General features: G+C 50.5%; 10 protein-coding genes across 10 annotated transcripts; 3 read left to right on the top strand and 7 right to left on the bottom strand.

The window, feature by feature from the left end:
- Nucleotides 1-409: 409 nt before the first annotated feature.
- Nucleotides 410-1033, bottom strand: LRP88_05532 (uncharacterized protein; the record flags this gene model as incomplete). The annotated part of the gene is made up of 1 exon (XM_083242083.1): nucleotides 410-1033. One exon carries the CDS (start codon nucleotides 1031-1033, stop codon nucleotides 410-412), a length of 624 nt encoding a protein of 207 aa, XP_083103231.1.
- A 66-nt stretch (nucleotides 1034-1099) lies between these two features.
- On the bottom strand, nucleotides 1100-1819 carry LRP88_05531 (uncharacterized protein; the record flags this gene model as incomplete). The annotated part of the gene is made up of 1 exon (XM_083242082.1): nucleotides 1100-1819. The coding sequence occupies one exon, from the start codon at nucleotides 1817-1819 to the stop codon at nucleotides 1100-1102; it is 720 nt and encodes a 239-aa protein (XP_083103230.1).
- Nucleotides 1820-2691: 872 nt separating this feature from the next.
- Nucleotides 2692-3807, top strand: LRP88_05530 (mandelate racemase/muconate lactonizing enzyme family protein; the record flags this gene model as incomplete). The annotated part of the gene is made up of 1 exon (XM_083242081.1): nucleotides 2692-3807. One exon carries the CDS (start codon nucleotides 2692-2694, stop codon nucleotides 3805-3807), a length of 1116 nt encoding a protein of 371 aa, XP_083103229.1.
- Nucleotides 3808-4642: 835 nt separating this feature from the next.
- Nucleotides 4643-5662, bottom strand: LRP88_05529 (acyl transferase/acyl hydrolase/lysophospholipase; the record flags this gene model as incomplete). The annotated part of the gene is made up of 1 exon (XM_083242080.1): nucleotides 4643-5662. The coding sequence occupies one exon, from the start codon at nucleotides 5660-5662 to the stop codon at nucleotides 4643-4645; it is 1020 nt and encodes a 339-aa protein (XP_083103228.1).
- A 1761-nt stretch (nucleotides 5663-7423) lies between these two features.
- Nucleotides 7424-8526, top strand: LRP88_05528 (uncharacterized protein; the record flags this gene model as incomplete). Its single annotated transcript, XM_083242079.1, has 4 exons — nucleotides 7424-7527; nucleotides 7582-7810; nucleotides 7970-8260; nucleotides 8317-8526. The coding sequence occupies 4 exons, from the start codon at nucleotides 7424-7426 to the stop codon at nucleotides 8524-8526; spliced, it is 834 nt and encodes a 277-aa protein (XP_083103227.1).
- Nucleotides 8527-10553: 2027 nt separating this feature from the next.
- On the bottom strand, nucleotides 10554-11276 carry LRP88_05527 (uncharacterized protein; the record flags this gene model as incomplete). The annotated part of the gene is made up of 1 exon (XM_083242078.1): nucleotides 10554-11276. One exon carries the CDS (start codon nucleotides 11274-11276, stop codon nucleotides 10554-10556), a length of 723 nt encoding a protein of 240 aa, XP_083103226.1.
- Nucleotides 11277-16295: 5019 nt separating this feature from the next.
- On the bottom strand, nucleotides 16296-17312 carry LRP88_05526 (uncharacterized protein; the record flags this gene model as incomplete). The annotated part of the gene is made up of 2 exons (XM_083242077.1): nucleotides 16296-17108; nucleotides 17160-17312. 2 exons carry the CDS (start codon nucleotides 17310-17312, stop codon nucleotides 16296-16298), a joined length of 966 nt encoding a protein of 321 aa, XP_083103225.1.
- Nucleotides 17313-19737: 2425 nt separating this feature from the next.
- LRP88_05525 (ubiquitin-conjugating enzyme/RWD-like protein) lies at nucleotides 19738-20628 on the top strand (the record flags this gene model as incomplete). Its single annotated transcript, XM_083242076.1, has 1 exon — nucleotides 19738-20628. The coding sequence occupies one exon, from the start codon at nucleotides 19738-19740 to the stop codon at nucleotides 20626-20628; it is 891 nt and encodes a 296-aa protein (XP_083103224.1).
- Nucleotides 20629-20983: 355 nt separating this feature from the next.
- Nucleotides 20984-21318, bottom strand: LRP88_05524 (uncharacterized protein; the record flags this gene model as incomplete). The annotated part of the gene is made up of 3 exons (XM_083242075.1): nucleotides 20984-21028; nucleotides 21081-21095; nucleotides 21151-21318. The coding sequence occupies 3 exons, from the start codon at nucleotides 21316-21318 to the stop codon at nucleotides 20984-20986; spliced, it is 228 nt and encodes a 75-aa protein (XP_083103223.1).
- A 1552-nt stretch (nucleotides 21319-22870) lies between these two features.
- On the bottom strand, nucleotides 22871-24611 carry LRP88_05523 (uncharacterized protein; the record flags this gene model as incomplete). The annotated part of the gene is made up of 3 exons (XM_083242074.1): nucleotides 22871-23292; nucleotides 23352-24298; nucleotides 24349-24611. 3 exons carry the CDS (start codon nucleotides 24609-24611, stop codon nucleotides 22871-22873), a joined length of 1632 nt encoding a protein of 543 aa, XP_083103222.1.
- Nucleotides 24612-26049: the final 1438 nt, after the last annotated feature.

Raw genomic sequence — 26049 nt, 5'->3', positions numbered from 1 at the left:
TCATTTTGCGATAATCTGATAAGCACCGAGTCCCACCACGGAAAGAGACATCTTTCTACGGATGTACGGATATATCAATTCCTAGATACGTCTAGCCTTCTGCCGCCAGGCAGGCGGGCCTCCATTACTCCATCCGGACACGGCCGCCTCAGCACACATCTCCAAGCTCCCAAGCAGAATCTCCTACCAGTAAGCCCAGGTCCATAATGAATGTACTTTCCAGAATTGGTCATGATGACCTTTGCTGGCTTCGGAATCACCGGCTCCTCTACTGAGCACCAACATGTATCCGTCAGGAACTGGACACCAAAGTCGTCAAGTTCCCCGACGCAGCCCGCCTGCGTGGCAAGCCCATGCTGGGCACGGCCGCAAGTAACAATGACGGTCACATTGTCGTGTTTTTTTGCCCTCAGCAGAGATGCGCGAGCTGCTTGATCTCTTGAAATGAGAAGTGCGGGTTCCCAAGGGAGATGAGGTCGACTTCCCGAGGTTCGGATCCATTATTGAACTCTTCCCAGCATGAGTACAAATCCTTCCAGTCCAGGTCTATTCTTTCTCGTGAGACACCATCGGGACATACAGACTCGAGAGTAGGGGCCTCGGGGGTCTGGTTGACTATGTGGAACATGGCCGCGCTCGAGGATGTCGCGAATGCGGCTGAAAACGCATTGAAGTCATCTGTGGATGGCTTCATGTCCTCAATCCCGGTGATGACGGGGATGCGACTGGATGCCCTGGCACCAATGGCGTAGCCTAGGATTGGCCAGAATGAGTTATCGGCGTCATCAACTGGTTGCATGTTGATCCATACAGAGGCCTGCCGATTCTCATCGAGATATACGCCGGCCTTGGGGGCACGTCCGGTTAATGCGATCAGAGCTTCCAACATGTTCGGGTTCTTCAGTGTCCTCGCCCCCAGCACACTGTTGGCGTAGATGACGGCGTTGGACTCGCCCCAGGCGATAGCATCCCCCTGCTTTGGGGCACTTTCAAGCAGATAAGGGGCACACGTGAATGACACCTTGGCGCCCATGTCAAGGAAAGCCTGAGTCAGTTCTTGACATGTAGGACCGAGCTCCGCATCGATACCAAGAGCTTTCTAGCGCCGGTGGTCAATGGTGAGAGCGTTGAGAGTTGAGGGAACCCGGAACTTGCCACCCCAATCGCGAAGTCTTTGTCCAAAGGCGACACTTCCAGGGCCGTACCAGGCCCCGTCGACATGGGCCTGGCCGACGTCCATCATCTCTCGGGCATCCATCATATCGGCCATCCGAACGAGAATTTTCATCGAGACCATAGTCGTCTCACCGTGCTCTCCCTTGAGGATTGCCCGGTCGAAAGCGGACAACTGAACGCCAAGACTCTGAATATCGAAGCCAAGAGTGTGTTTGTGGTTATCGCTCCCTTCCAGCGGACCATTCGAAACTTGGCCTCCCTTGACGTGCACCATCTCTCCATCCCAACCCAGGAACTGTTGGAAATCATGAGGCTTTAGCGTAACCACGGGAGCCGTCTTGCCAAAAAGTTCCTCGGCAACGATAATGCCAAGGGTCATGATCTCTTCGCGTCGCTGAAAAACGAGGGCCTTAGGACCCAAACCATTCAGGATAAGCTCCATCATGATGACACTTCCGGCGCAAGACCCTCGTCCTCCGGGAATCGCCAGCATGGTATCCTTGAGAAGATGGCCGCTGAGGGGATGGAAGCGGTCGATGACTTGGCCCGTTTTGGGGTTGACGCCGCCCCAGAAACTCAGCTCGAGGTTCGCTGCCAAGAGCTTCCCTGAGGCGGTGCCGTCGACGTAGGTTGTCCCACGCAGGATTGTGGTGTTGTGTTCTTCTAGCCCCATGACTACTTTAATAATGGTGGCACTGGGAGAAGTTTATGACTAAGAAAGGGGTGGTTAAGAGCCCTTCCCGGGCTTAAGAGAGCGAGGTGATGAGGAGAGTCAGGTTAAATCATTGGTGAATCACTTGCCTTTCTCTAGAGGCTGAATAACACTCGGGGCATCGACGGTTTTTATTGTAACCCGGCGATTCGTCTCTTCTCAGAAAGTCTCAACAATCTCGATGCCACGGAATCCTGGGTAAGTAATCATTAATGCGGCGCTCATGCAACTTCAGATCGGGTTACAGTACCGATGACTCCACCAGCAGACCTTGAGTAGGTCCAAGGTCGGTTAGCATTACCGTAGCGGCCACCAGCGCTCTCCATAGAACGACTCCGCAAACTCCGGCTTCCTATTAGGTTTCGTGTGCCTAGGAATGGTCTCTAGTATAGCCTGGTGATTCAAGAAATTGCTTCGTTTCCTGGCCCCTGCCCATTATCTCTCGGATACGGGTTCCGTTGAGAAACTACACGTCGGATGCAGAATGCGTACGTCTTCTGTTCTACTTTTGACACAACAGTGAGGATACAATATCCGACCATAGCCAGTATCACAGTCGATGTGCCTAGCTAACTACAGCTGAAAGTCAATCTGAAGCCACCGGAATCGAATACCGCCCAAGACAACTGGAAGTGGGATATGCAGTCCTAAACAGGCAAAGTTATCCAGGGACTATGACCTGTTCAACAACTACACAGGGGAATGTCCAAGGTATAAGAAGGCTGTTGATGTCCGTCGTTGCTCAATCTACAACAGCACCATCTCTGCGGACTCTTATTTCAAACCCCTAATACTCTTTAACTATGACTGAGCTTAAGATTGCCCGTATCGAGGTCTTCCAAGTAGACCTGCCTCACTCAGGCGGTGTTTACCACCTCTCCGGTGGCCGGACTTACACGAGCTTTGACGGCACCATCGTGCGTATAACCACTCAGAACGGAATCCAGGGCTGGGGCGAGAGTACCCCTTTCGGGTCCAAATTTATTGCCTCTCACGCCTTGGGCGTTAGGGCTGGCATCGCCGAGATTGCTCCTCACTTGATCGGCCTCGACCCAAGAAATGTGGACCATATCAACGATGCGATGAACGCTGCACTGCTTGGTAATAAAACCGCCAAAGCAGCCATCGACGTCACCTGCTGGGACGTGTTCGGAAAGTCAGTTGGGCTCCCTGTCTGTCAGCTTCTAGTCGGCGGTACAGGTGATAAGCTGCCACTTCTGCTCTCTGTTCCTGTCGCCGACGCCGAGGACACGCGTCAGCTCGTGGCCGACGTACGCGCACAGGGATGCAAGGAGTTCTCTGTCAAGATTGGACAAGACCCTGAGTCAGACGCTGAGAGAATCAAGGCAGCTCTCGCCGATAAGAAACGGGATGAACACTTCACCATCGACGCCAATAATGGATTGACTGTCGAGAATGCCTTGAGGACCCTGCGACTGCTACCGGAGGGATTGGACTTTGTCTTGGAGGCCCCTTGCGCCACTTGGAGGGAGACCATATCTCTTCGCCGTCGGACTAGCATTCCTTTTCTCATCGACGAGCTCTTGTTGAACGAGGCGGCGGCTGCAGAGATTGTTGCCTCTGACGCGGGAGAAGCAATCAATCTCAAGGTCTCCAAGGTCGGCGGACTCACCCGATGCCGCCGAATTTGTGACACCTGTCTGGCCTCAGGTATCACAATTTCCGTCCAGGAGACGTGTGGTTCGGATATCTCGTTCGCAGCCATCACCCATCTATCACAGACCATCCCAAGCCACATGCTCAGACCTATCCTTCACAGCAACCAGATGGTTATACCCAAGACGGCCGATTGCGCTTTCGAGATTCATGACGGGTTTGTCGAGGCGCCGAACACGCCGGGGCTTGGGGTGACTCCTCGGTTGGATGTGCTTGGGGAACCAGTTGCGACCTACCAGTAGATATATCTTGAGACAAGGCTTCTTTACTCTAGGTTGTTCAAATACTTGATGTTTTCCCCAACGCTATTCCGTCGTCATTGCTAGTGCCGTGCCAGGTAAGATGCTGATGGTTACTTCGGAGATACCCCAAGAGTAAACCCAGGCGAAACGCACCCCTCGTGACATTTGACCCGAGATACGGATAAAATGTGGTAATAGGCCTATATCACTCAGTCGAATTCCTCGCCTTCGGAGCAAAGCTGCACAACATCCGCAAATATTGTATGTACTAAGAAGTCACTCGCCCCGGTAGAAACGACCGAAGATTGCGCCGTTTTCCGAGACATCATCGCCCTTACCAACGGTTCCCTCTTGCGGCACGTATAACTATAGGGCCCGAAACCTGGAAGTTTCAGGCTCTCTAGTGAAGAGGCTGGACATTGGCAAAGCGAGCTGAACAAGTCACACACTGCTAATTCATTCATTAGAAAATTAGATTGCATACCATTAATGAATGTCGGGGCAAGCAGAGACTGAAACAGTCATACGTGCAATGGCCTCATGGCAATACCGTTCACCTTACAAATTAAAGATTCAAGTATGATCCGTGTTTTTTTCTACTTTATTGTCCTCTCAAATGTTTTTCTTCGCCTTGCTCCACTTGTTTGACCACCATCCGTTGTAGATATCAGCTAGTTGCACTCCAAGCGCCCACTCCCCAAGGTGCTAGAAACATTAGGGCGTTTAATGTGCGACATCCAAGGAAAGTACCACACAGGACTCTATGGCTTGGAAAATAAACTCTAGACGCGGCACAATGCAGGCTCTCGCTGCAGAAAGCAGTTCCAAGAATACACTAAAAAGGAAGCGGCTTCGTCTTATAATATTTCCCATCTTCCAAATGCCGCAAGATGTCCTCAATCTCATGCCTTTCTTCATCCGTGACCTCCAACAACGCTGGATTCGCCATGGCCTCGGACCAAGACATGACCAGCCTATTCGCCTCTGCGTAGATGGCATCTGCCTCCTCCATGACTTGAAGGTGCGAGTATTTCAAATCATGTAGCCCAATATCCTTGGCATATTTCTTGCGGAGAAGTGCCATGGCCGTCTCGACGTGGCTTGACGTCAAACCATTGTCAAAGCTTTCATCCACAAGCTCAAGAAAACCATCCAACACATATTCTGGAGTCTCATGCTTATACGGCTTGAAGTCTTTCCATATCCTACTGTACCATGCGGTAGACGATCTTTGGAAATCGGATTCACTCTCCTCGAGGAACTCGTTGATATTCTCGACCAACTGTGTCGGCTCCGACGCTGTGTTTCGCCGCTCTGCTTCGGGAATGATGGCGAGATTACAGGCCGTCTCCTCCAAAAACTCTCGCTGGAGTACTTTGGGGGCCTGCTTAAGAAGCGAGGCCCCTGTCTGCAGAGGTGCGCTCGGTCGGAAGGCTTCTCTCCCTCCCCGCTCCATCCTACGGCGCACCTTGGCAAGGCGAAGGCAGCTCATCATGCGTATCGTGTCAGGAGTATGAGACCTTTCCAGGACTTCCTCGAGCTCCAACTCAGCCTCTTGGTACTTTGCCTGGCCAATGTGGGAATCTATCAGAGCGACACGGAGGTAGAACCAGTCGGGCCTCCTCGACAGCTCTTGAGTCGTCCTCAGATCGAGAAAGCGACCCGCTATCCTTTCTGCAAGAGGTTCGGAGCGTACAGCGTTGCAGCAGTTGGCGCTTTCTGCGGCCACGATTCCAACTTGCAACGATGTTCCACCCCAAGTCTGGATGGCACTTGGCATGGCCGCCTTGAGAACTTCCAACGCATCTAGGCTGGCTCCTTTTCGAGCAAGTAAAAGTCCATGCAAAATATCCATATTGAGAGCCATGGGCACTGGTCGATGAATCTGGGAAAGCTGTTGGGCCGAGAGTATGTCGACGGCGACGAGATATTCCATGCGAGATGGATTATCCTCGCATAGCGGCCTCCACCTGTCCACAGCCATGGAAATAGCATCTGCCAGCGGTTTGGATGAGTGCAAGCTTTTGGCAGCCAGCAAAGTGCCCAAACATAAGCCGATCCACGCGTTGCACCTCTGATTGGTCCGGCGAGCGTTCTGAAGTGTAGAAGCAAGGAACGAGTCCAGTGTGCCACGTCTGAGCACGTCAATGACTCCCACCAGACATCCGAGGCACACTTTGTCCTGGTAGAAGCATATATCTTGTCTTTCAAGCGATGAAAGGAGTCTCTCTGGAAATGCTGTGAGAACAGACGGATTTCCCACGCCGAGATGGGTCACTATCTGGTGCAGCATGTCCGAGAGGGAATAAGCAAATTGGATTTTCCTTGAAACAGAAATAAGTCAAGTCGTGTTAGACCTTCATAATTCCCTATATCTGACGTACAAAGCTCACTCGGGAACTCACAAGTCGCCCGACTGCGGCAGCAGCCAGTCATCCACATCTTGATCTGTAACGCAAGCGAGCAGCGGCAACAAAAAGGTCTTTGCAAGCGGCAGGAACATCGAAACCAGCTCCTCGCCCAAGACTTCCGAATTAATGCACGGAAATGCATGAACTATGATTGCAAGACACTCTGCAAGACACACTCGCGGGTCGACCGCATTGTCGGGCTGGGACGCCGGCTCTTCGTCTCGCCTCTGTAGGAATCGGAATCCGCCATCAGAGATCATGCTGAAGCCCTCAAGGCCAGGCACAGGGCCATCATTCTCAAAAATGTAGCTGCCAGAGGCCCAGAAGTTGATGAACCAGGGTGGCACTCCGTGTCGTTGTGCGGGCTCGCTGGATATTTCGCCAGAGGGTGACCATGATGACCCCTGTGCAGTGGCTCTTGTGAAGAGATCCAGTGGAAGCCTTGGGCTTCGAAATGAGTACAGTAGCTGCTGGAACCTGCCGAAGCTATCCATGTTCGCCATGAGCTGAGCGGCGCACAGCAGTAGGCTCTGCGCTGAAGGATAAGTGAATCGGCACTCGACATAGAATCAGCTCTGTAGTCTTGACTTCGAGGGTGATCAGGCTGGCCAATGACAAAAATGCCTCGTATGCATGGCGGTGCCGCCACATTTTCAACCCGACTGTGACTTTGGACTGATCAGGCTGCGGGTGTTGGTGGCTATTCTGTCCCGCTGATGATCAAGTGACTGCACACACCCAGGGCATTGCTGACACCACCAGCTTTGGCTCTTTTCACTCCATGATCTATCTTCTTCTACTCTTAGTCTCATTCTTAAGTTGATAATCCAGCCAATTTCGAGCAAGGCCAGATGCCAGTGGATAGCAAGCGTGCTCTCAGGATCACCGGCATCCCCGGTGGAACGACCATCGGGCAGTACAATGAGTTCGTCCAGAGCCTCTCTGAGCTGCCTCACAAGGGACATCACTTGAGGCTCAAATCGATTCCTCTCATACGACACTTGAGAAGAAGGAAGGATACGATTGAGCCTTGTAGACCCTCACGAGATAATTCTCCATCAAAAGATGAGAGCATTATGCCCTTGATGGAGTCGAAAGAGCCACGGGCAACATCTTTCTCTTTACAGAATGAGTTCTTCATTGGAACCATAGCATACTCAACACATGAAGTCCGGGTGCTAGCTCAGAAGCGTCACAACAAAGCCATGAAGGATCCTCAATATCTCTGGCGAGACTGGCAAATCACGCCAAGATTCCAGGGGATCACCGTCCTATTCCAGCATGCCGATGTCAGCCAGATCAAGATGGAGTAGGCCACACTAACGCTCGCTACATTCTCAACAACTGATATTAATGACCTTAGTATCTGCGCCATTCACGGACTTGGAGGCAACGCAATTGATACTTGGACCGCCAAGAACGGCAAGATGTGGCTGAGAGACTACTTACCATCGACGGGCTATTTTGGCGAAAGCCGAATCATGACGTTTGGATATGACTCTGATCTCACTAGCAAAGAGTCGGTTATGACTGTGGACAGCTGGGCCGACAGTCTTCTAGAGTATCTGAGCCTTATCAGAAAATCTCAAAATGTAAGTATAAATCGATGCCGTTCAAACTTGCGGAGTTGACTTGCATCTATAGGAGAGGGACCGGCCCCTTCTTCTGGTTTGCCACTCGCTAGGTGGACTAGTTGCAAAAAAGGCAGGCCTCTACATGTCACCCTACGGACAGAAAATGACATTTTCCAGGCACTCTCAAAGCTGGCCAGCTTTCGCGTTCCAGGAGTGAACTTGTCTCAAGTGGGCGTCGTTTTCTTGGCTACACCGCACATCGGGTCCAGTGTGGCCGACTGGAACGACTTTGCCGTCGCTGCTGCTGGCGTCTTTCTCGGAGTAAGGTCAGAGATTGTCAACGCATTAAAAGCGTTTGGTGACTCTGCTGTGGAGGACGGGTCTACCTTTCTGGCCTTGTCTCCTCGGCCCCCCTTTCGATGCTTTGCCGAAGGCCGCAAGATGGACACCAAGATAGGGCTCAAGCACGTACGCCCCCATAGTTCGTTTGCATCATCCTGTCTTTAGGCTCACCCCCTCGCCAGGTTGTCTCGAAAGCATCAGCAACTCTAGACCCCAGCAGTCCAGCTCATGTGATCATGGGAACTGACCACAAGACCATCTGCAAATTTGACTCGAATCTCGACGCTTTCATGATCGTCAACTCGGCACTCAACGAAGTCTATGCCGAGATCATGGCCAGGTCCATCGAGGATCGGTCAAGCGAACGGCGCGTAGGGAGCTCAACCCCTTGAGAGTCAGGTTCAAGAACTCATCGAGAATTTAGATGTACGGTCATCCTCGCTTTGTCGCACATGCATACCCCCCATGTAGCAAATACTGGTGGGAAGGTGCCCAACTCAAAGACATGGACACCTTCAGAGGTGACATGTTCGGTCGGGCAGAGGAACTGACCGCCTTGGAGGGAGCGGTATCTATACAACCAACTCGTCGCAAATTGACAGCGATCAAAGGGATGGCGGGGATAGGGTATTTTTTCCCATTCCACAACCTGCAAACCCTCTAATAGCGAGTACAGAAAAACGGAGCTGCTCTTGAAGTTCGCCTTGGCGCAAAAGGGTCGCCGAAACATCTTCTTTCTTGGAAGACAGAGTGAGCGGGCATCACTATCCGACTTGATAACCGAGATATGCATCAGCATTGGGCGCGACATGATCGTAGGTCCTTCGACAAACCTGAAGAGATGGCAGGATTGTTCACCTTCGGAAAGAATTCGATTTTTTACCACCTGGCTAGGCCACGAATCCAACAGAGACTCCTTGCTGATCATCGATGACGCTGATACCTTTGCGCCATCAAGTCTCAAGTTTGTGCTGGGGTGTCCAGCGTGGCACATTGTCACCTCAACAAGAGACTCGACCGTGAGTTGGACTGAAAGAGAGTGTCTGGAAGTGCGCCTACAGCCATTGACCACATGCGCCACCGTTTCGGTACTACAAGATTCCATTGCGAAGTTGAGCTCTGGACGCTTGGAATTGTCTAACCAGGAGCTCAATTCTCTGGCCCGGATCATCCACGGCCATCCCCTTGCGGCACAAAACGTCATCCCGTTCCTCGTGACGCACTTGAACTTCTTTTCCCGTCCCGTGGCCGAGTTGATGCGGCTTTTCCACACCGGGAGTCTCGAGGAGCGACAAGTCTTTTTGAAGTTCAAGGCCCAGGCCCGCTCTCTTTGGGACACTTTCGAAGAATCGCTCGAGCGTCTCGAACTACGAGAAGGCTCTGCCAATGCTGTAAGACTATTACAACTACTCCCTTATCTCCGTACCGATCACCAATGCTTCCATGACTGCTGGAGGATGAATAAGGAGCGAAGGCATCAGTCCTCGAGCCTTGGCCCTCACGCGTCGGTGCTCAGATCCAACTATTTGGTCATATCCGACTGGCTCCAGAGGCTCAAAGCTGTCTCTTTCATCACCGAGGTACGCAACGGGGGGTCGGTGCAGAACATTGCTTTCCACCCACTCATCCGCCACTATGCGTTGGTCCGCTTCCGCCAAGTAGAGCTCAAGGTCGCGAGGGAAGTCATTCTCTTCCTTCACGAGAAGGCAGAGATAAATAGTGATGGCTGCCCAATGTACATCAAAGCCCATCTCCTGCATTCTCTTGGTGTCTGTTCCGAGCTCCAGATTGATCTAGGCGACCTTTCTCTTCCCAAAGCTGTGAGATTATGGCTACGGAACATCGCCGGAGCAGGTGTCGCCGTGAAAGACAACTGTGACGAAGTGGAAGATGCGTTTTCAGAACCAATTGTTATCAACCAGATGATGATGGCCGCGGAAAGTCTCATTGAAGAGTGCAAAAACACTCACTCAAGGTTGAAAATGGAAACTCTTCAATCCCACAATCACGAGGCTCGTCTGATGGCTATAAGGTGCACCAAAGCGTACAGGAAGTTGAGGGAAGATTTTGATGAAATGGATACAAGTCCAGATCCAGACCTGTTATCGCGGATTTTGGTGGCTGTAGATCTGCTTGGCGAGGTGTCAAAGGCTATAGGCCACTACCCTGATCTCCCCAATGAGTTGGAACGCTTTGGCCAACGACTGCAAGCCAAATTATCATCAAGCAGTGGTGGTGCATCCGATGGGAGTAGCTAGAACCTCAGCTTTTTTTCTTCCTACGCCCCTCTTCTTTCAGAGGCAAAGTGCTCGTGAGAATAGTGACTAGGTCGTGTAATTGATAGGTACTAACTCTGTTATACCTACCTAGCTAACAACGTGAAACACCGTCACTTGTAGGGTTTCCATTCTGCCCTTTTCTAGGCCACCTTGTTCCGTCTTTCTGTTTTGTTTGACCACCATTCGCTATAGACGTCGGCTGGAGTGAATTGCCTATGAACTGGTTGTATTCCAAGCACCCTCCCTCCCCAAGACGCCGCAAACAAAACAGTGTGAGAGACAAGCCAGTCCAAACCCTGTAGCCAGGATAAAATAGTGCCGCTGGATCTCTTGGCGAAGCTTGGTGCGTTGAAAAAGACGGGGATATTGTCGAGATGGTTGAAAATAACAAAGAGGTTGAGAGTGATCCAAAAGTCGAGGGCCAGGCCCTGAACCCTGCCAGGTAGCCGTGAGACGAGAGATGAAGAGTCGTTCAACAGCTTCGGTGCACTCAAGATGACGCCGTTGAGATTCCAAAAGAAGATTGCCTTCTCATTATCGTCAGGCTCCGTCCTCTCAATCACTACCACTTCTCCATCGGGTACTGCGCGCTGCCACTCGTGCCACACATAGCGTGCAACCTTGATTTCAGGCTGCTCATTCTCGGTTGCGCTGATGTATTGTATCGTACTCCCGAGCTGTACGCGAATCGTACCCTTGATAACTTTGAGGTACTCGTCGTGGGTTTCGTGCCAGTGCAGGCCGCTCGACCAGGCCGAGGACTCTGGAAGCGTGATCTTTACCTGCCCAGTTGTCGATAGATCGTAAGTGACCGCATTTGGAAGGGGCCGCTCAATGACGGTTGGGATTTTGCGGTCGCCCATCGTTTTGGTGTTGTCTTGTTCTCGAGAGAAGGGGAATGAATGCTAATGGTACAACTTTATAGCTTCCCCGCGCTTGAAGTTTGGAGGATTTATAAGCTAACCGGGTAAGACGATGACAAAGCCCCAAGGTGAGGATAAGCTGAGCGATTATCATCATGACACGTATGCTAATTTATCAGAAGGGTATCCTGAGGCCAAACCCAAGCGATACATGAGCCGGCACGGGTCCTACTATTTACACTCGAATCTCTGACCCTAGGGATCATAGGCCATCCAACCCCTCAGAACCTCTTACCCTGCCTTGACGGCGAAAGGCAATGCTTTAGATACGCTTTACTTCCCTGTTAAACTCTTCGAACCTGGCTCTCAATGCAATGTTTTCTTCATCCTTCTGTGCTCTCCCAGAAATGAGTCGTGTTGGGATTCCCATTATTGCTATCCGAACGCGCTCCTAGAAACAGCCCTTTTGCCGCAATATGATCCCCATCAACTTGTCTTGATGCCGGCCCAGAATAAATACGCACATTCAACTTGGAAAACTGGGCTGCAGGTCATGCGCGTCATACTCGGCTTCAATTTCAACATCCCATTCTTCGTTTCGGCACTTCTTGAGTCTCTGGTACTGCTGTCCGGAGCTCTCGTATAACGTCACATCTAACGAGATCAGAGGGCCCCTGAGATGAAGGATGCGTTCCGATTCGTCCTTGAAACTAATCAACACGGGTGCTGATACAAAGGCTTCAGGGTTCAGGCATTGAATGAGTGACTCATCCAAAGAGGGAAAGGAGATCCCAAACTGCGCGTCTGATGATGCCCATGACCAGGTCGGAAAGCCCGGTGCCTTGCGAGCAGTTGGCTCATAAAAGTCTGTCCACTCCACCATCCGCACAAGTCCTGAGGTGATGTTGTTGCGAAAAAGCCCCGCAAAGTAACCACCCCCGTGAATGCTCAGGAGTCGACAGGCAACTCCGGGTTATCTTGATAGCATCCTGAATGGTTTGAGGAAATGCAGCAACGTCGATTTGCTGCTTCCTCTGGTTGAAATTTAGCCTTGTGGTCTTGGCACACTCGTTGCTTTTGCCCCAGACATAACTCAGAGAGAGATACCGTGGCCTTTTACCCTCCATTCGTACCTCAGAAGATAGTTTCAGTCTGACAATGAGGGAACCAATCTGGTTCACCTGGATCAGGCGGGTTGGGAGCTCAAAAGATTGGTCATCTTGAAGCTTCCGGAGACCGCACTTTTGGTGGTGGCCAATGCCCGTGAGACATTCCGCAATCCATGGGTCGATACGCTCTCTGACCATCCACTCCAGGTCTTTGTCCAAGGTGTCTGGTGTGAGTCCTATAAGTGTCAGCCTGATGCACAGCCCCCCTCCATATCATATCATGAGCACGGACTCCTTGGAGTTATTGGAAAGTTCATGTAGGTGTCCGATTCTCGCAAGCCTTTGAGATCCAGGCTCACAGACCCGATCTTGTAGCCGAGCCCCCAGTCCATGCCAATGAACAGCGTGCATGCGTCTAAAGGCCCTACCCGTGAGATCGAGTCATTTCTACCATCTTCAAGTTTTACGAGGTAAAGTGTGTAATATATCCGGCAGATAAAACAGCCTGTGGCCGCTAAAGCTTCGAGAACGGTAGTAGAGTCGTGATATTATTTGGATAAACCATTTGCCGAGCTCTGTGGCCACTCTCTGCCATTCCAGGGTATTTGACGACATTTATATAATAATCATAGGATTCCCAAGGGATAAACTAGTCATACGAGGTTTATATTAGCAAAGGGGATACTAATATTATCTTAAATAAGGTGTAAGTTATATCTAGTAATATGCTTAAAGGTATTAAGTATAACTAAGTTATATTAATAGCTAAGGTAGCTAATATATAAGAAATTATAAAAGAATATATTCTATATACTTATAATCGCTTATAATTTATTCTATAACTACTTATATAGCCTTCATTACCTTACACTCTTAGTCAGTCACTTGCGAAGACGATTCCGTAATTCCATATTACTTACCGGATAGTGCCTTTATGCATCTTTCCACCTGAGCTGGCTACCTGCAACCGACAACCAATGAGCTGTTTTCGCCGTGCGGGGTTATCGACCGACTTCAGCCTTCACTTCGCTACGCGTTAATTATTTTAATCTTGACATAATCCACTGAAACAACCATCGGATTGTCAAGATGCCTAGATGTGAGACGTGCTCGAGAACGTTTGGTACTCAGGAAGCGTGCAAGCAGCACATGACTGAAAAGGGCCATCAAAAACCGAGGAAAAAATGCGACCAGTGCAATAAACTGTTTCAAGATCGGAGTGCAGCAGAAGCGCACATGACAAAGGTTGGGCATTGGAGCCCCAAGATTCCTTGTGAAACTTGTGTCGTCAAGTTCCCCACGCATGAAGCAGCAAACCAGCATATGACAGCCAAGAACCATTACAAGAACTACTGTAAGCCTTGCAAGCGCAGATTCTCGAACGAAAATGATCTGAAAATGGTTGGCATTGCTCACAAACATGCTTTGAGTTGTTTCTCACACTAACAGCTCTCGGCACAGCATTTCAATTCAAAGGCTCACCGTCGCACACAAGATTCTGACCCTATCTACAAGACTGTTGCAAGTAATGTCGACAGCAATATCGAAGCTCGATCTCACACCGAAGGCTTCCAAATGAATGAAACGATGACTGCTAGCCTGAATCTCAAGCATGTCAGGCCAGGCGCAGTAGCTAACATAATTTCACCTCAACCTATCGACTATACAGTCGGGTGGATATGTGCGCTACCGAAAGAGATGGCAGCAGCTGAAGAAATGCTCGACAAAATCTACCAAACCCCCCCGCAACATAGACAGGACGAGAACAACTACGTTGTTGGCCAGATTGCGCATCTAAAGATTGTCGTTGGCTGCTTACCATCTGGGCATGTGGGTACAACGTCCGCGGCCATGGTAGCAGGACACATGCGCCAAACCTTCACTGCATTGGAATATTTTCTGTTGGTGGGTGTTGGAGGTGGTTTGCCGAGCGAGAACTCTGACGTGCGCTTGGGAGATGTTGTTATCAGTCAACGGGTCATCCAGTATGATTATGGCAAAGCTATCACGGACAGTCGCTTTGAGCTGACAGGCCATTTGAACCGACCGCCGAATGTTTTACTCAACGCCGTTTCACGACTGGCAAGTCAAGAAGCTACAGGATCTTCTGCGTTGGTGTGGTCCATCTTAGGACACTTGGCCCATATTGAAGCCAAATATCCTGATTCGGAAAACAACTGGTCACATCCAGGCGTGGAGAACGACCAATTGTTCAACAGCGATTACTATCACGAAGGAAACACTCTCACATGCGCGGGTTGTGACCCAGCCCGGTTGGAATTCCGCCCACCGCGTGGAAGCAACTGGCCAAAGTTTCACTATGGGACGATAGCATCCGCCAATAGAGTCATGCGCGACGGGGCTGCTCGAGAACGACTCCGCAAGGAAACAAACGCACTGTGCGTCGAGATGGAGGCGGCTGGGCTTATGAACAACTTTCCATGTTTAGTTATCCGTGGGATTTGCGACTATGCTGATTCCCACAAGAACAAGGGCTGGCAACAGTACGCTGCGGCAATAGCAGCTGCGTATGCTAAGGAGTTGTTATCCATTATGCCAAAGCACATATAGTTGCCTCAAATGATGCAAGTATGATATTCGTTTCATCAGGCTCCAGCGATGTAAACTAATTCTTGATCAATATCTGCCTCTCTAGTTGCTTAACTGACAAGACCCGAAGCAGCAAATCTGCGAGATGGTCGGCTATGAACAACGTTTTGCTTCATTGATGCTCTGAATAGCCTCAACAGTTCGCTCCCGCCTCTCGCAATTCTAGCACACGGGAAGGACAGAAAAGCCGCCAATAAAGACGTAATCTAATATGGTACAGATTTCCCTTCTAGATCTATTACAAAATCACGCACAGACAACAGGCACACGCGACCATGGCCGCTTCATCACCTTCCGGGTTCCCAAAAGCCAGCCTCATCCTATCCCACACTCTTAGGTATGACACAATAGCCACAAGCTGCCAATTCTCTCCAAAATTAGCCCTCGACCCTATCTCTGTCATAGCAAAACGCGGAGGCTTGTCGCTGCCAACATTGAGAGCTCCCGTCGCTAGTACCAGGCCGGGCTCAGCAGGCTGGATCAGTTCCCAGCCCGATTCGCCTTTTCGCCACTCAAAGTGGCCAATTTGGGGGATCGAGAATTCGTGTACCGCCTTCTGGTCGCCTTGTACGCTGTAGCTGATTCTAAACTCCATTGAGTCGTGGAGTGTGGCGTTAGCGTATGCTCTATAATGCTTGATCGTGGCCAGATGTTGGCCTTGGCCCGAGGTAAGATATAAGGTGGCTTCCTCCGCATCCCAGTCCATCGATTCTCTCGAGGAATTGTATTCGCAGGCGATTGATAAAGGTGAAGAGCCACTGTCTCCTCGGATGCTGAACTTGGTTTTTGGCTCATCTTGAGGATGAATTGTGAAAGTGCTGGGGAACACGATGCCATTTTTGCCCGGTATTGTGGATAGAGCCACGGTATCTGAGACTTCTTCGGGTTGACCCATGTTGAGTATTTGATCTAGAAAGTGTTTTTAGAGATTGCAAGAATGGTGGTGTCTTCTATCAATCGCTTGGCGGTTATCCGTCGGATACGGGCTAGATCTTATAGCTGTTGGATCGATCATGAGACGGTAAAAAAGCCTTAGCTGAAGCAAGGCTCAATCGAGCTGAATCAAGTGCGCCTTTTGATAGGCTATTGTGAAGCCACTTATTGAGATGATTTCCTTTCCCGAGCCCACGTGCGCATTCAACAGGTTCTCGCAAGTTGATACAGGATTTACAAAGTCTTGGCACCCCACACCAGCTTCTGGAGTGATTCTTGCAAGCATTAACTATTTGCACCGACACCTGTGATCAGGACTCTATTTGAACATCATTTATAGAGTATCTAGTGATATACGCTTGCATCACTATTTACCCAGGAGCCAGCCCATGCCACCCGTCGTACACTCAGGCACACCCGGAGTCTTGGCACTAATTCCAATCGTTGTCCAGCCCACATGACCATCCTCAGAGAAGCGGTCCTCCCTGACTTCAACCCCAAGATCGGAGAGTAATCTACCCAGAACAATGCCATCGTCCCGCAATGGGTCAAAGTGGCCAGTCTGGATATACACTCGAGGGCAAGACGCCGCAGCCTTGTTAGCATCCTCGCATTGCGCAATGGCATTCAAGGGAGAAAACCATGGCGAGTGGTAATCCGGGCTGAACTCTTGGAGGAATTGGTTAATACCCTCGGTCGTGATGCCCTCGGAAACAGCGTTTTCTTCTCTCGACTTCCACAGCTCCTTGTACTTTTCGGGAATGATATCCGCGATGGCGATAACGGGCGTGTTGATAAAAGCACCTGTGAGCGGCTTGGCCAGCTTCTCGTAGTCACGTCCACCGTCGCCAAAGACATGGATTCCCAACATAGTCGAGCTGACGCCTCCGCCAGCGCTGAAGCCGCCTATAACGAAGCCTCCACCGGGGCCGTCGAGCTTTGCCCCAAAGTCGTTCTCCGCAAGCTTTGACAGGTGGACTAGGACTTCCCAGGAACCATGCATTGCACCTGGGAAGGGATCCTCAGGAGCGAGTTTGTAGCTGGGCAAGACAACCACAGCCCCATAGGCCTTGGCCCAGTCGATGCCTGGCCGGAAAACACCGACGGGGTCTCCCATAATATAGCCGCCACCGTGGAAGAGAACGATGAGAGGACAAGGCTTGGACGAGGTGTCTTTGGGCTTGATGACGAGCGTCTTTGAGACTCATCCATCCGCCAGCTTGATATCTACCCAGGACTCTTCGAAGTCCGAGGGGATAGGGCGGAGAGCATCGAGACCCAAGTGCTCAGCCTCTGACAGTGCCTTTCGTTTGGCGACGATATCAGCATTGGGGTCGGCAAGTTTTATCAACGCCTGAACAAGATTGTCAGGCAGGTTAGACATGACGGCGTCGAGTAGGATGCTAAAAGTAGAGAGAATGTAAAGAGTAAAGTAAAGTTTATTTTGACACGAATAACGGCGATTCTGACTAAATAATAAATAGGAAAACACAGGCAGTGTTGGCATTCAATATTCCTTGACCATCATCAACACCCCGTGCCCGGGCAAACTAGCGTCCTCGTCGGGCTCGGGGTCTCCCAAGTTTGCGTGCATCAAGATCCATTTAGATCCAACTGCGGGGTTGGCATTTTAGCATCCAATGTGACGAATAGGAGCCGCGTGAGTACGGCGAGGACCCGCACTGATACCGTCAATACGGTCGTGGCCGTATATGGCCCCTTGTCCTTGGTCCATCAACTCCCGAGATCAGAAGCTCCCTACGAAGCCCAATGCACAGCGTATACGATGCGACTTGATCGTAAACGAAAGACTCACCGCAAATCTCGCCTAGGATGCAGGCAGTGCAAACAACGCCATGCCAAGTGCGACGAGGGCCGTCCCAGCTGCCTTCGATGCAGCACGGCTAGCCGGCGGTGCTCTTTCCAGGACTTGATGCCAACCGGGCCTTTCGCAACACCGAGAGAACCCATGACGGCCATTCTCCATCCCGCCGTGCCCGTGTCTGTAGTCTCGCCCACTGGAGCCCCGGCCCCCTCGACGGTCTCCCCTAGTACAGCCTCATTACCCTCTGAGGGGCCTACCGTCGGACTGTCCCCTACAGCGCCAGTGGCAGTCAGCGATAGCATAAGCGCCTGCTTTCTCTCGCCACAGTCCGGGAGGGAATCATATGATACACGCCACCTGATGCTCCTTCATCACCTCGAAACCGCCATGCACAAGCTACCTGAAGTCACGACACTCGCAGGAATCATGGGCATCTCGCAACACTGGGGATTTATATTTAAATGCGCAATCTCGCTACCGTTTTTTATGGACGAGCTCTTGGCCTTTTCTGCCATGCACCTGAGCAGCCTGCAGCATAACCCTGCCCTCAAGGCGGCATATCTCGTCCAGGCGACTGAGCTGCAGACACGCTCGCTGGCCGGATTCCATACGGCTATAACAGACATTCGAGATGAAAACTGCACAGCGCTATTCTGCTTTTCCCTCATGATAGGGATGCATACGATGTATAACGCGGCATGCAAAAAGGGCCACTTCAGCGAACATATTGATGGATTTATACAGTTCCTAGAGGTTCACCGCGGAGTGCGCGCAGTTGCTAGTCAGAAGTGGGACATCATCAGTAACTCTGAAATGAGGCCAATGGCCGAACTGATGGGGATATTCATCACCGCGCAGTGCCAACCTGAGACAACCCCAGAGCCCAGGGCTCACAGAAGCGTTCTTGACTGCAACCAGCTCGAGGACTTAATCACCAGCTCCCATGGGAGGCTTGGCTCTGGCCCCTACAGCACCTGCCTGAAGGCGGTGCAGTCTCTGCGACAGTTATGTGATCAGAGCATGCGCATGGGGAAGCCAAGCTCAACATACATTCTTTTGAACTGGGCTCATGATGTCCCGTCTGGATATCCTGCTCTGCTAAGGCAGAGAAGCCCAGAAGCTCTGATTATACTGGCGCATTGGGCCTGGTTACTACATCAGGAGTCCGACTTTTGGGCATATGGGTCAGCTGGTCGAAATCTGATTGAAGCCATCGCTGAGCATTTGGGGTCATATTGGGCTAGATGGCTATCCAAATTGACAGACGCTTTAAACAATGAAGATACATGAATAGAAAAGAAACAAAAAATCAAGAAAGAATAGTGGGCAGTCGTAAACTTCGCTCCCTAGTCTGCCAAGGAAGTACAAATAGCTTCATGTGTGGAACAGGCGATAAGAACTGCATGACCGAAACCAGGTAGCATAATTCAAGCATGAAAAGACGCCACCAGACTCACCTATCCTGTCTTCGTGTATGATGAACATGTCGGGACATGCCTTCTTCATTTCTTTCGTCTCCTTGGTTCAATGATAATGATAGAACTCGTGGACCTGGAGTCTTTCTTTCGAAGATATTTAACATAGGATCCTTCTTTACTACCATCCTCAGAAGTGAATTTATGCCACTGCCTCAAGACGGTGTGGAAGATTGTCTAGAGACGAAGGGTGACGCATATCAAGCGAAGCCACTGCAAATTTCGGGCTTAGATATAATAATTCTCTAATACATTTGTGCTCTAATTAATTCCATAACGGGTCAAGTATGATAAGCTTAAATGTGTGTAAATAAATGGCAATCCAAGGTCTTAAGCCTTGTTGAAATGTCGTTGCCTACCACCTCTTCTATCACGTGACGGTCTCTTTTTTTCTCACTTTTGAGCCAATTGTGAGATTTATTACACCAACAAAGAACTTGGTCCAAGCCTCTCTATCTCGTCTTTCCCCCTAGAACCTATCCCTGGAGCTGATTGCACACAGGTCAATCATGCCGGCCGAAGGAAATGACCAAGGGGTCTTGCCCAAGGATCTCATGGTCCTCCAACTGGGTCAGATTGATCTCCTGATGGCCATGTACGAATCGGACAACGCTATATCGATCGATGCCTCATCCTCAGCCTTGCTTGAAACACTACGAGATTGGTGCGAGAACGATGGGGACATGCCTAAAATCACGCAGCCAAGCATAAACATGCTTCTCACTCTTGAAGTTTCCGATGAAGAGAGTCAGGCAAAATCTCTGCAACTACACTTGTCCGTCCCTCTGGTTGACCAAGGAGAGGGCACTGCAGACGAACCACCGCCAGTGAAAACAAGGATACAACAACCAGATTGGATGAGCAAGGGCGAAGTCGCTAGTCTGACTGCCGAGATCCCCAACGAAGACATATTGACCGTCATTGAATACGTCAAGGACGCAGCATCTCAGCATCTGGCATCACAAACGCAAGCAAACGATGATACACTAAGTACGGACAAGTCAACAGTTCGCGTATGGTTTTATTTTCCCTCAATAAGCACTCGAGCGAAGCGAGACGATCTTGTCAACTACGCTCCCACATACGACCTCACCGGATTCCTTCTCGCTGGAAAGCCCGGTATTCTATGCCTCGAAGGCGGTTCCCAAGCCATCGATGATTTTATGAAGTTTATCAAGACGGAGAGTTGGGGTGATATTCCAGCACATCACAAGAAGGTCAGCGAGCGATATCGAGAAGATGGCCCAGACGTAAAGCGAGCGTTTGTCGATATGCAGGAGATTACGGATACGGTTGGGGAAAAGAGAGGAGAGAGGGCGAACCGCAGCGATATGAGAGCCATCGAGGCCTGGCTAAACGAGAGGGGAGTCGGTGAAGCATTTGCAAAGGTTGTCATGTAGCTTCAGGCACGTCCTCATACAAAGTATAATGGGAGTTTATGTTGACGAACCAAGACCTTGAAGTGCGACAGCATAGAATCATCCCAGTAAGAGATCCCGGCTTAGTGTCTCGTTCAGTCGCGACAATGAAAAGGGTCAACGTTTGAGAAAATGAATGAATCTCGTATTAAGAGACTACCAAGTGGCCAACATCTGGGGGCTAGCAAGAGGGAGTGAATGAAACATGCTGGTCGATAGAACGTTGGGTATACGTGTCCAGCCCTCCCAGAACCACAAGGTTAAGTCTGAGCGTCGAAGCGGAGAACACCGCCAATCCGTACAACAGCCAGTATCCTCAAATGCTGAAAGCTTCCATCTACTTCTCCTCACCGGTACTACGGCAGCAAGTCCAGCACTCGCCCTGTCACAATGTTAGCAAATTCACCTGTCACGAATACATGAGACCGTCGTACCTGCTGGTTCGCGTACTGTGATACTGTTAGCACGGCTCAATGCTAAGATGGTTTTGGGTATGTCACTTACCCAGCTCTCAGGGCAATCGGGCTTCTCAAACCAACAAACCAGCAAGCAAATGTCCTGGTTTTGGAGTTGTGCACTCCTCTTGGCCATCTCGTTGGTCTTGTAGGAGATCTGGGGCATGGCAAAGATGCCGTGGGCGAGGGTGAGGAGAGCGACAGCGGAGAACTTCATGTTGATGAATTAGGTTAGTCCTTTAACAGAAGGGTCTTGAGTGTGATGGTTATTGTGAGGATTGGTGTTCCAAGTGAGCTTGTTGGTTGATGGTGATGCTAGACCGATGGCTAGATGCTCGAATTTATACAATTTCCTCCCTCTTAATGACTTGTTTCCTCTGTTGATCTCATTTCCCAGTGGGGATATTCCGTGCCGTGTGTTCACAAGGGAGGATATTCGCATGCATAGATGGAGACGATTCGGGCCGATCTATGTAAGAATTATTCTCACCTCACATTCCACATTAGGCACTATACGGCGTCCGCAGTCGGAGCATCCATGAATGGGAAAAGAAGGCGACGATCCAGGGTACATGTAATGATTACAGCAACAATTATATCAGCTTCCTTAGCTGTTCAAACCTAAAACACCGCATCATCTAATGGTAGTGTCGAAGGATCTACTCAACCCCAGGTCCAAATTAGTCCCAAGGATTCAGCCCCAGATTCTTTCGTTTTTGGTTGCCAGGATCTGCTCTTAAAGACCCAACAGTGCTAACAAGAATACTACCTAACACAAGGTTAGCATCAGGTCTAGTTGCACACCGGTGGCTAATTGATTCATCTGGACTTCATCCTATGGAGTTGCAAGATCTTGGGAGATCGTACCATGGTGGCCCACAGTTCAGCTCCCCCGTACGGAATTTGCGAGACACTTGTTCAAAAGTCCATTAGCACCCTAAACGATCCCTCATCTTCTCGCTGCAGGGAAGGCAAGATCAGCGCAGGTGAGCAAGGCGGGGCGATGAGACGCCACAGGGTCTTGTTGTCTCACCTCACCTCGCAACTATTCGTGATAGATGGGACACATGATGGAGAAGATGGATTTGTCTTCAATACGCGCGGCAAAATGACATAGGTTTCGTTCTTCAGCACTTGACATTCCGATATTACTATCCCGAGGTCCCGAGGACGATGCTTACGAAGATGACGAGGAGCCTTCTCGTCCACGGCCTTGGCTTGGCGTTTTGTTTCGGGGCTCACTTGCATTAGAGCAAAGCATATCGTGCGTAACCATGTGATTGGACGCTCAAGACCAACGGGGTGCTGCTAAAGCTAGACCTCCTCGCCATCTAGAGGAGGAGAGGGCCCGATGCCCCGACGTATGAGCACATTTAGTCCCCATTGATCAACTCATTGGGGGCGACTTCCGTCGTGAGACAAGCTTCCGTAGCTCTCCCGCTCATGTCTCACTCAGAAAGGATATGATTAACACGACCCTTACGGCACGCACATCAAAAGGACTGCCTATCACTCTTGGCATAGATGCCTCTTCAGCTGCCGTGTCTTCATATGGAGATTTAGGCCGCCGGCGCGTATAATTATCGGGACGATCAGTCATGATTCCTCTTTTCGCCTTGTCTTTGCCCTCGGTTCCTTGGCGCCAATCCTGTCAAGGTGGCCTTTCAAGAGAAGCTTACACAAAGGGGAGACAGGTAGCTGCGCTGATTTATTTCAAGAGTAAGTGACACAGAGATTTCGGGTGTTTCTCTACGAGGGCAGCTAAGAATCTACCACTCTGCCTTGGATCTTCCTCTCGACCCCGAAGGCACAGCATATCCCAGTTTCGACTTTTCAAACTTGAAAGCGGGCGCCAAGATTACAATATCATCCTCAAGTCCCCACTCCTTCCCAGACATACTCCAAAAGTACTCGGGATGCTTCAGAAGATCCGGTCTGGCCTTGTGCATCGCAGCATGTGTCTTGAACAACAAGACCTGCATGTCGTCGGTGTGGCGAGCCGAGAAGCCTTCGTTGCGCTCCAGGAGCTCCTTTGCCTGCACTTCGTCGTATTGACCAAGTCTATAGTACCAGATATTGTACTGGGTCAAACTGACGTCGATGTCAAAGGTGACATCGTCCTTTGTACGCTGCAGTAGAGCTTGGAGGATTGCAATAGCACCAACAATCCCAGTCTGATAGTCCGAGTTTGCTTCAGTCGTCCGTTAGCTTTTTGGTCATTGACTTGCTTCAGGGGAGAATATCGCTTACGCAGGAGCGGAACGACCGGCTCATTGAGACCGAGGAATTGACCCTGTAGCCAGGAGATGCCAACAAGGCAGTCACTGATCTGCTGCCATCCAGACCGATGACTCAAAGGTCCTTTAAATCCGTAGCAATTCTCCCGCACATAGATCAGTCTATCATTCACCTTGCGGAGGCTTTCAGAGTCAAAACCAAGACGCGCCAATGCTCCAGGGCGATATCCATCGACCAACACATCAGCGCCTTTCACAAGCTCAGAAAAGGCCCTCTTCCCCTCATCGGTCTTGAGATTAATGTTGGTGTCTCGTTTTCCCGTGCTGAGATCCACCCACAATGGTGAGATGTCGGGGAGGTCTTTGCTTGTCACCTTGATGACATCTGCACCAAGGACAGCAAGGATCTTGGAAATGACGGGCGCAGCGATGACTCGCGAGAAGTCGATGACGCGAATGCCAGCAAGTGGCTTGAAACCCGAGGCTTCTGGGCCCTCGCTCTCGTTTGCTGGCCACTGGCTCTTCGGCGCAGGAACGGACCTGGTATTCCATAGTGGCTCAGCGCCTATGATCTTGCCCTGCTCCGTTTCAAAGAACTCTTCCGGGGTGAGACAAGTTACGCCAGCTTGCTTGAACTCGTCATTGGCCTGCTTCTCAAGGACCTCTGCATCATACTGCGCTACCTTGTTGGCGTAAATCTTGATGGCTTCCTCCCTAGAAATATCCTGCTCCTCGACGCCAAGCATTTTCATCGTCGGACCCGCATTCATTGATCCATGGAGATGGTAGAAACGACCGTCTTTGGTCTTGTAAACATTGGTGGATTGCTGGTGGATAGGCTTCTGGTTGTCGTGCAAATCTCCTTTCTTGATTTCCGCCATCAACTGAGGGTTCTGAAGAAACATTTTGCCGTTGATGGTTGGAAACATGACCGACTCTAAGAAGAGTGTCGCAAGGTCGCTCAAACATCGTCAGCAGGTGATCTACTCTGGTTCTTGGAGTTGACTCACGTATTGACCTCAATATCCTGATAGTCAATTCCATATCGATCTGCTGCTATGGCACTAGCTGCAGCCGCAACGAGGGCTGTCAGCGAAGACGCAGACTCGGTTATCTTGCACGGCGTAGGAATAAAAGGCTTCGGATCATCGCCAGTGAATGTAATCTTTTCCGCCGCTTTCGCGAAAGACGGTGGCAAGGCAAGCCGCGAGTCGCCCAGAAGATGCTCGCGTAGGATGCGATAGCTTTCGTCCTGTACAGAATAAGCGCCCATGGTTAGTTGAATTCCGAGATAGTATCTTCTGATTGTCTAATCCGAAATGTTGATTGATAAAGTTGCGGTGTCCTCCCCGACATCACGCGATATCCACTTGCGTCGCAGCAGTCATCATCAGCCAGACTAAGCCGTTTGGAGAGGAGTAAGCCGTAATACGACACGGGGCAGCCGGAGCTATGTGTGAGATGCATCTCTAGTGCTTCAAGATCCTTGGTTGTCAAGGATGCATTGGCCGGCTCACGGTCCTCGATGTGATGTCATGGCTCATGGGCTCGTCCTCGTGAGATGGAGAATGCCTTTGCGGTCAAGTTCCAACTTGATAAAATCCAAGTAGAGGCACTATTTGGATCGGAGCCCAGTATTCATATCCGGTTTTTGGGTGTAAATCTCAAAAGCAGCGAGGTATTTTGCCCTAGTCTGGGCTCCTCGGAGGGTAGGATTGGGCATCTGTCGATCATGATCCGGTCCACTCAAGGCCCCAGCTCCGAACTTGACAGTTGACAAGGAACTCTGATTGGCGAAAACTCAGAGAATGTAGATACGTCCAGTCAACCTCATTAATCTCCTGAATTTGCGACACCTAATGGGATAGTTGGAAGTGGGAAGATGAAGAGGGATACAATTGCTGGGCGAACCCTGGCCAATCGCGAAGGTGGGCGTTGGGGCTCATTGATTGGCTGGATCAATAAAAGTCCGACTAACACCAGCCAAGAGGAACCCCCTTCCACACATCTGAGTTCGTCCACTTCCTCTCCTTGAAAAACACTCAGATCTTTCAAAAAGCAAACCATGACTGCCAACACAGCGTCAATGCCCTGGAAACCCCTTTTCCCAGTCATTTACAAACTCTCAAGTGCTTACTAATGCAGTGGGGCCACATAATTGGCTCCCTGCGCCGGCGCTCGCCCGACAGCTCGCGACGGCCGTTTGCACTGTCAACCACCTGCAAAGCATCACGATGACTACCCAAGCATAGGTCTATAGCTCAAATGTTCGCAGCCTGCTGTCACCAACAGGCCCAGTCCGTTGGCGTAGCGGCTTAAGCCCTTGCCCGGCCTCTCGATGACCCTTCAGGCTTTTCCAGTAGGCGAGACAGGTGCTAGTGGAGACGTCTTCGGACAACTTTTTTGCATTTTTTGGTATTTTTATTGGAATTCTCATGATATGGGAGGGCGATTTCTCTCTTTTTTGTTTTTTATATCTCGTGGTTGGCATGTTGTCAATCGTGGTGCGCGAAGATATCATCATGCCCGCGACCATGGTGTTGCAGTTGCTTTCCGCGACATGATAAGCACAAATTGGTATTATCTGGCTGGGAGAAAGGATTTTGCCGCTCCAGGAAGCTATCTTCTCTCTCCGCAACGTCCTGTCGCACCCCGATCGTGAACCTGATGGTATTACAATGCTCCAGTGAGCATAAGCGCCCAGTAAACAA

This window comes from Fusarium phalaenopsidis, assembly GCF_050370095.1.
Source record: "Fusarium phalaenopsidis strain FUZ10S chromosome Unknown contig_32292, whole genome shotgun sequence".
Taxonomy (NCBI): Eukaryota; Fungi; Ascomycota; class Sordariomycetes; order Hypocreales; family Nectriaceae; genus Fusarium; species Fusarium phalaenopsidis.
Note: the sequence above shows the minus strand (reverse complement) of the source record. Positions and strands in the feature narration are given on the sequence as shown.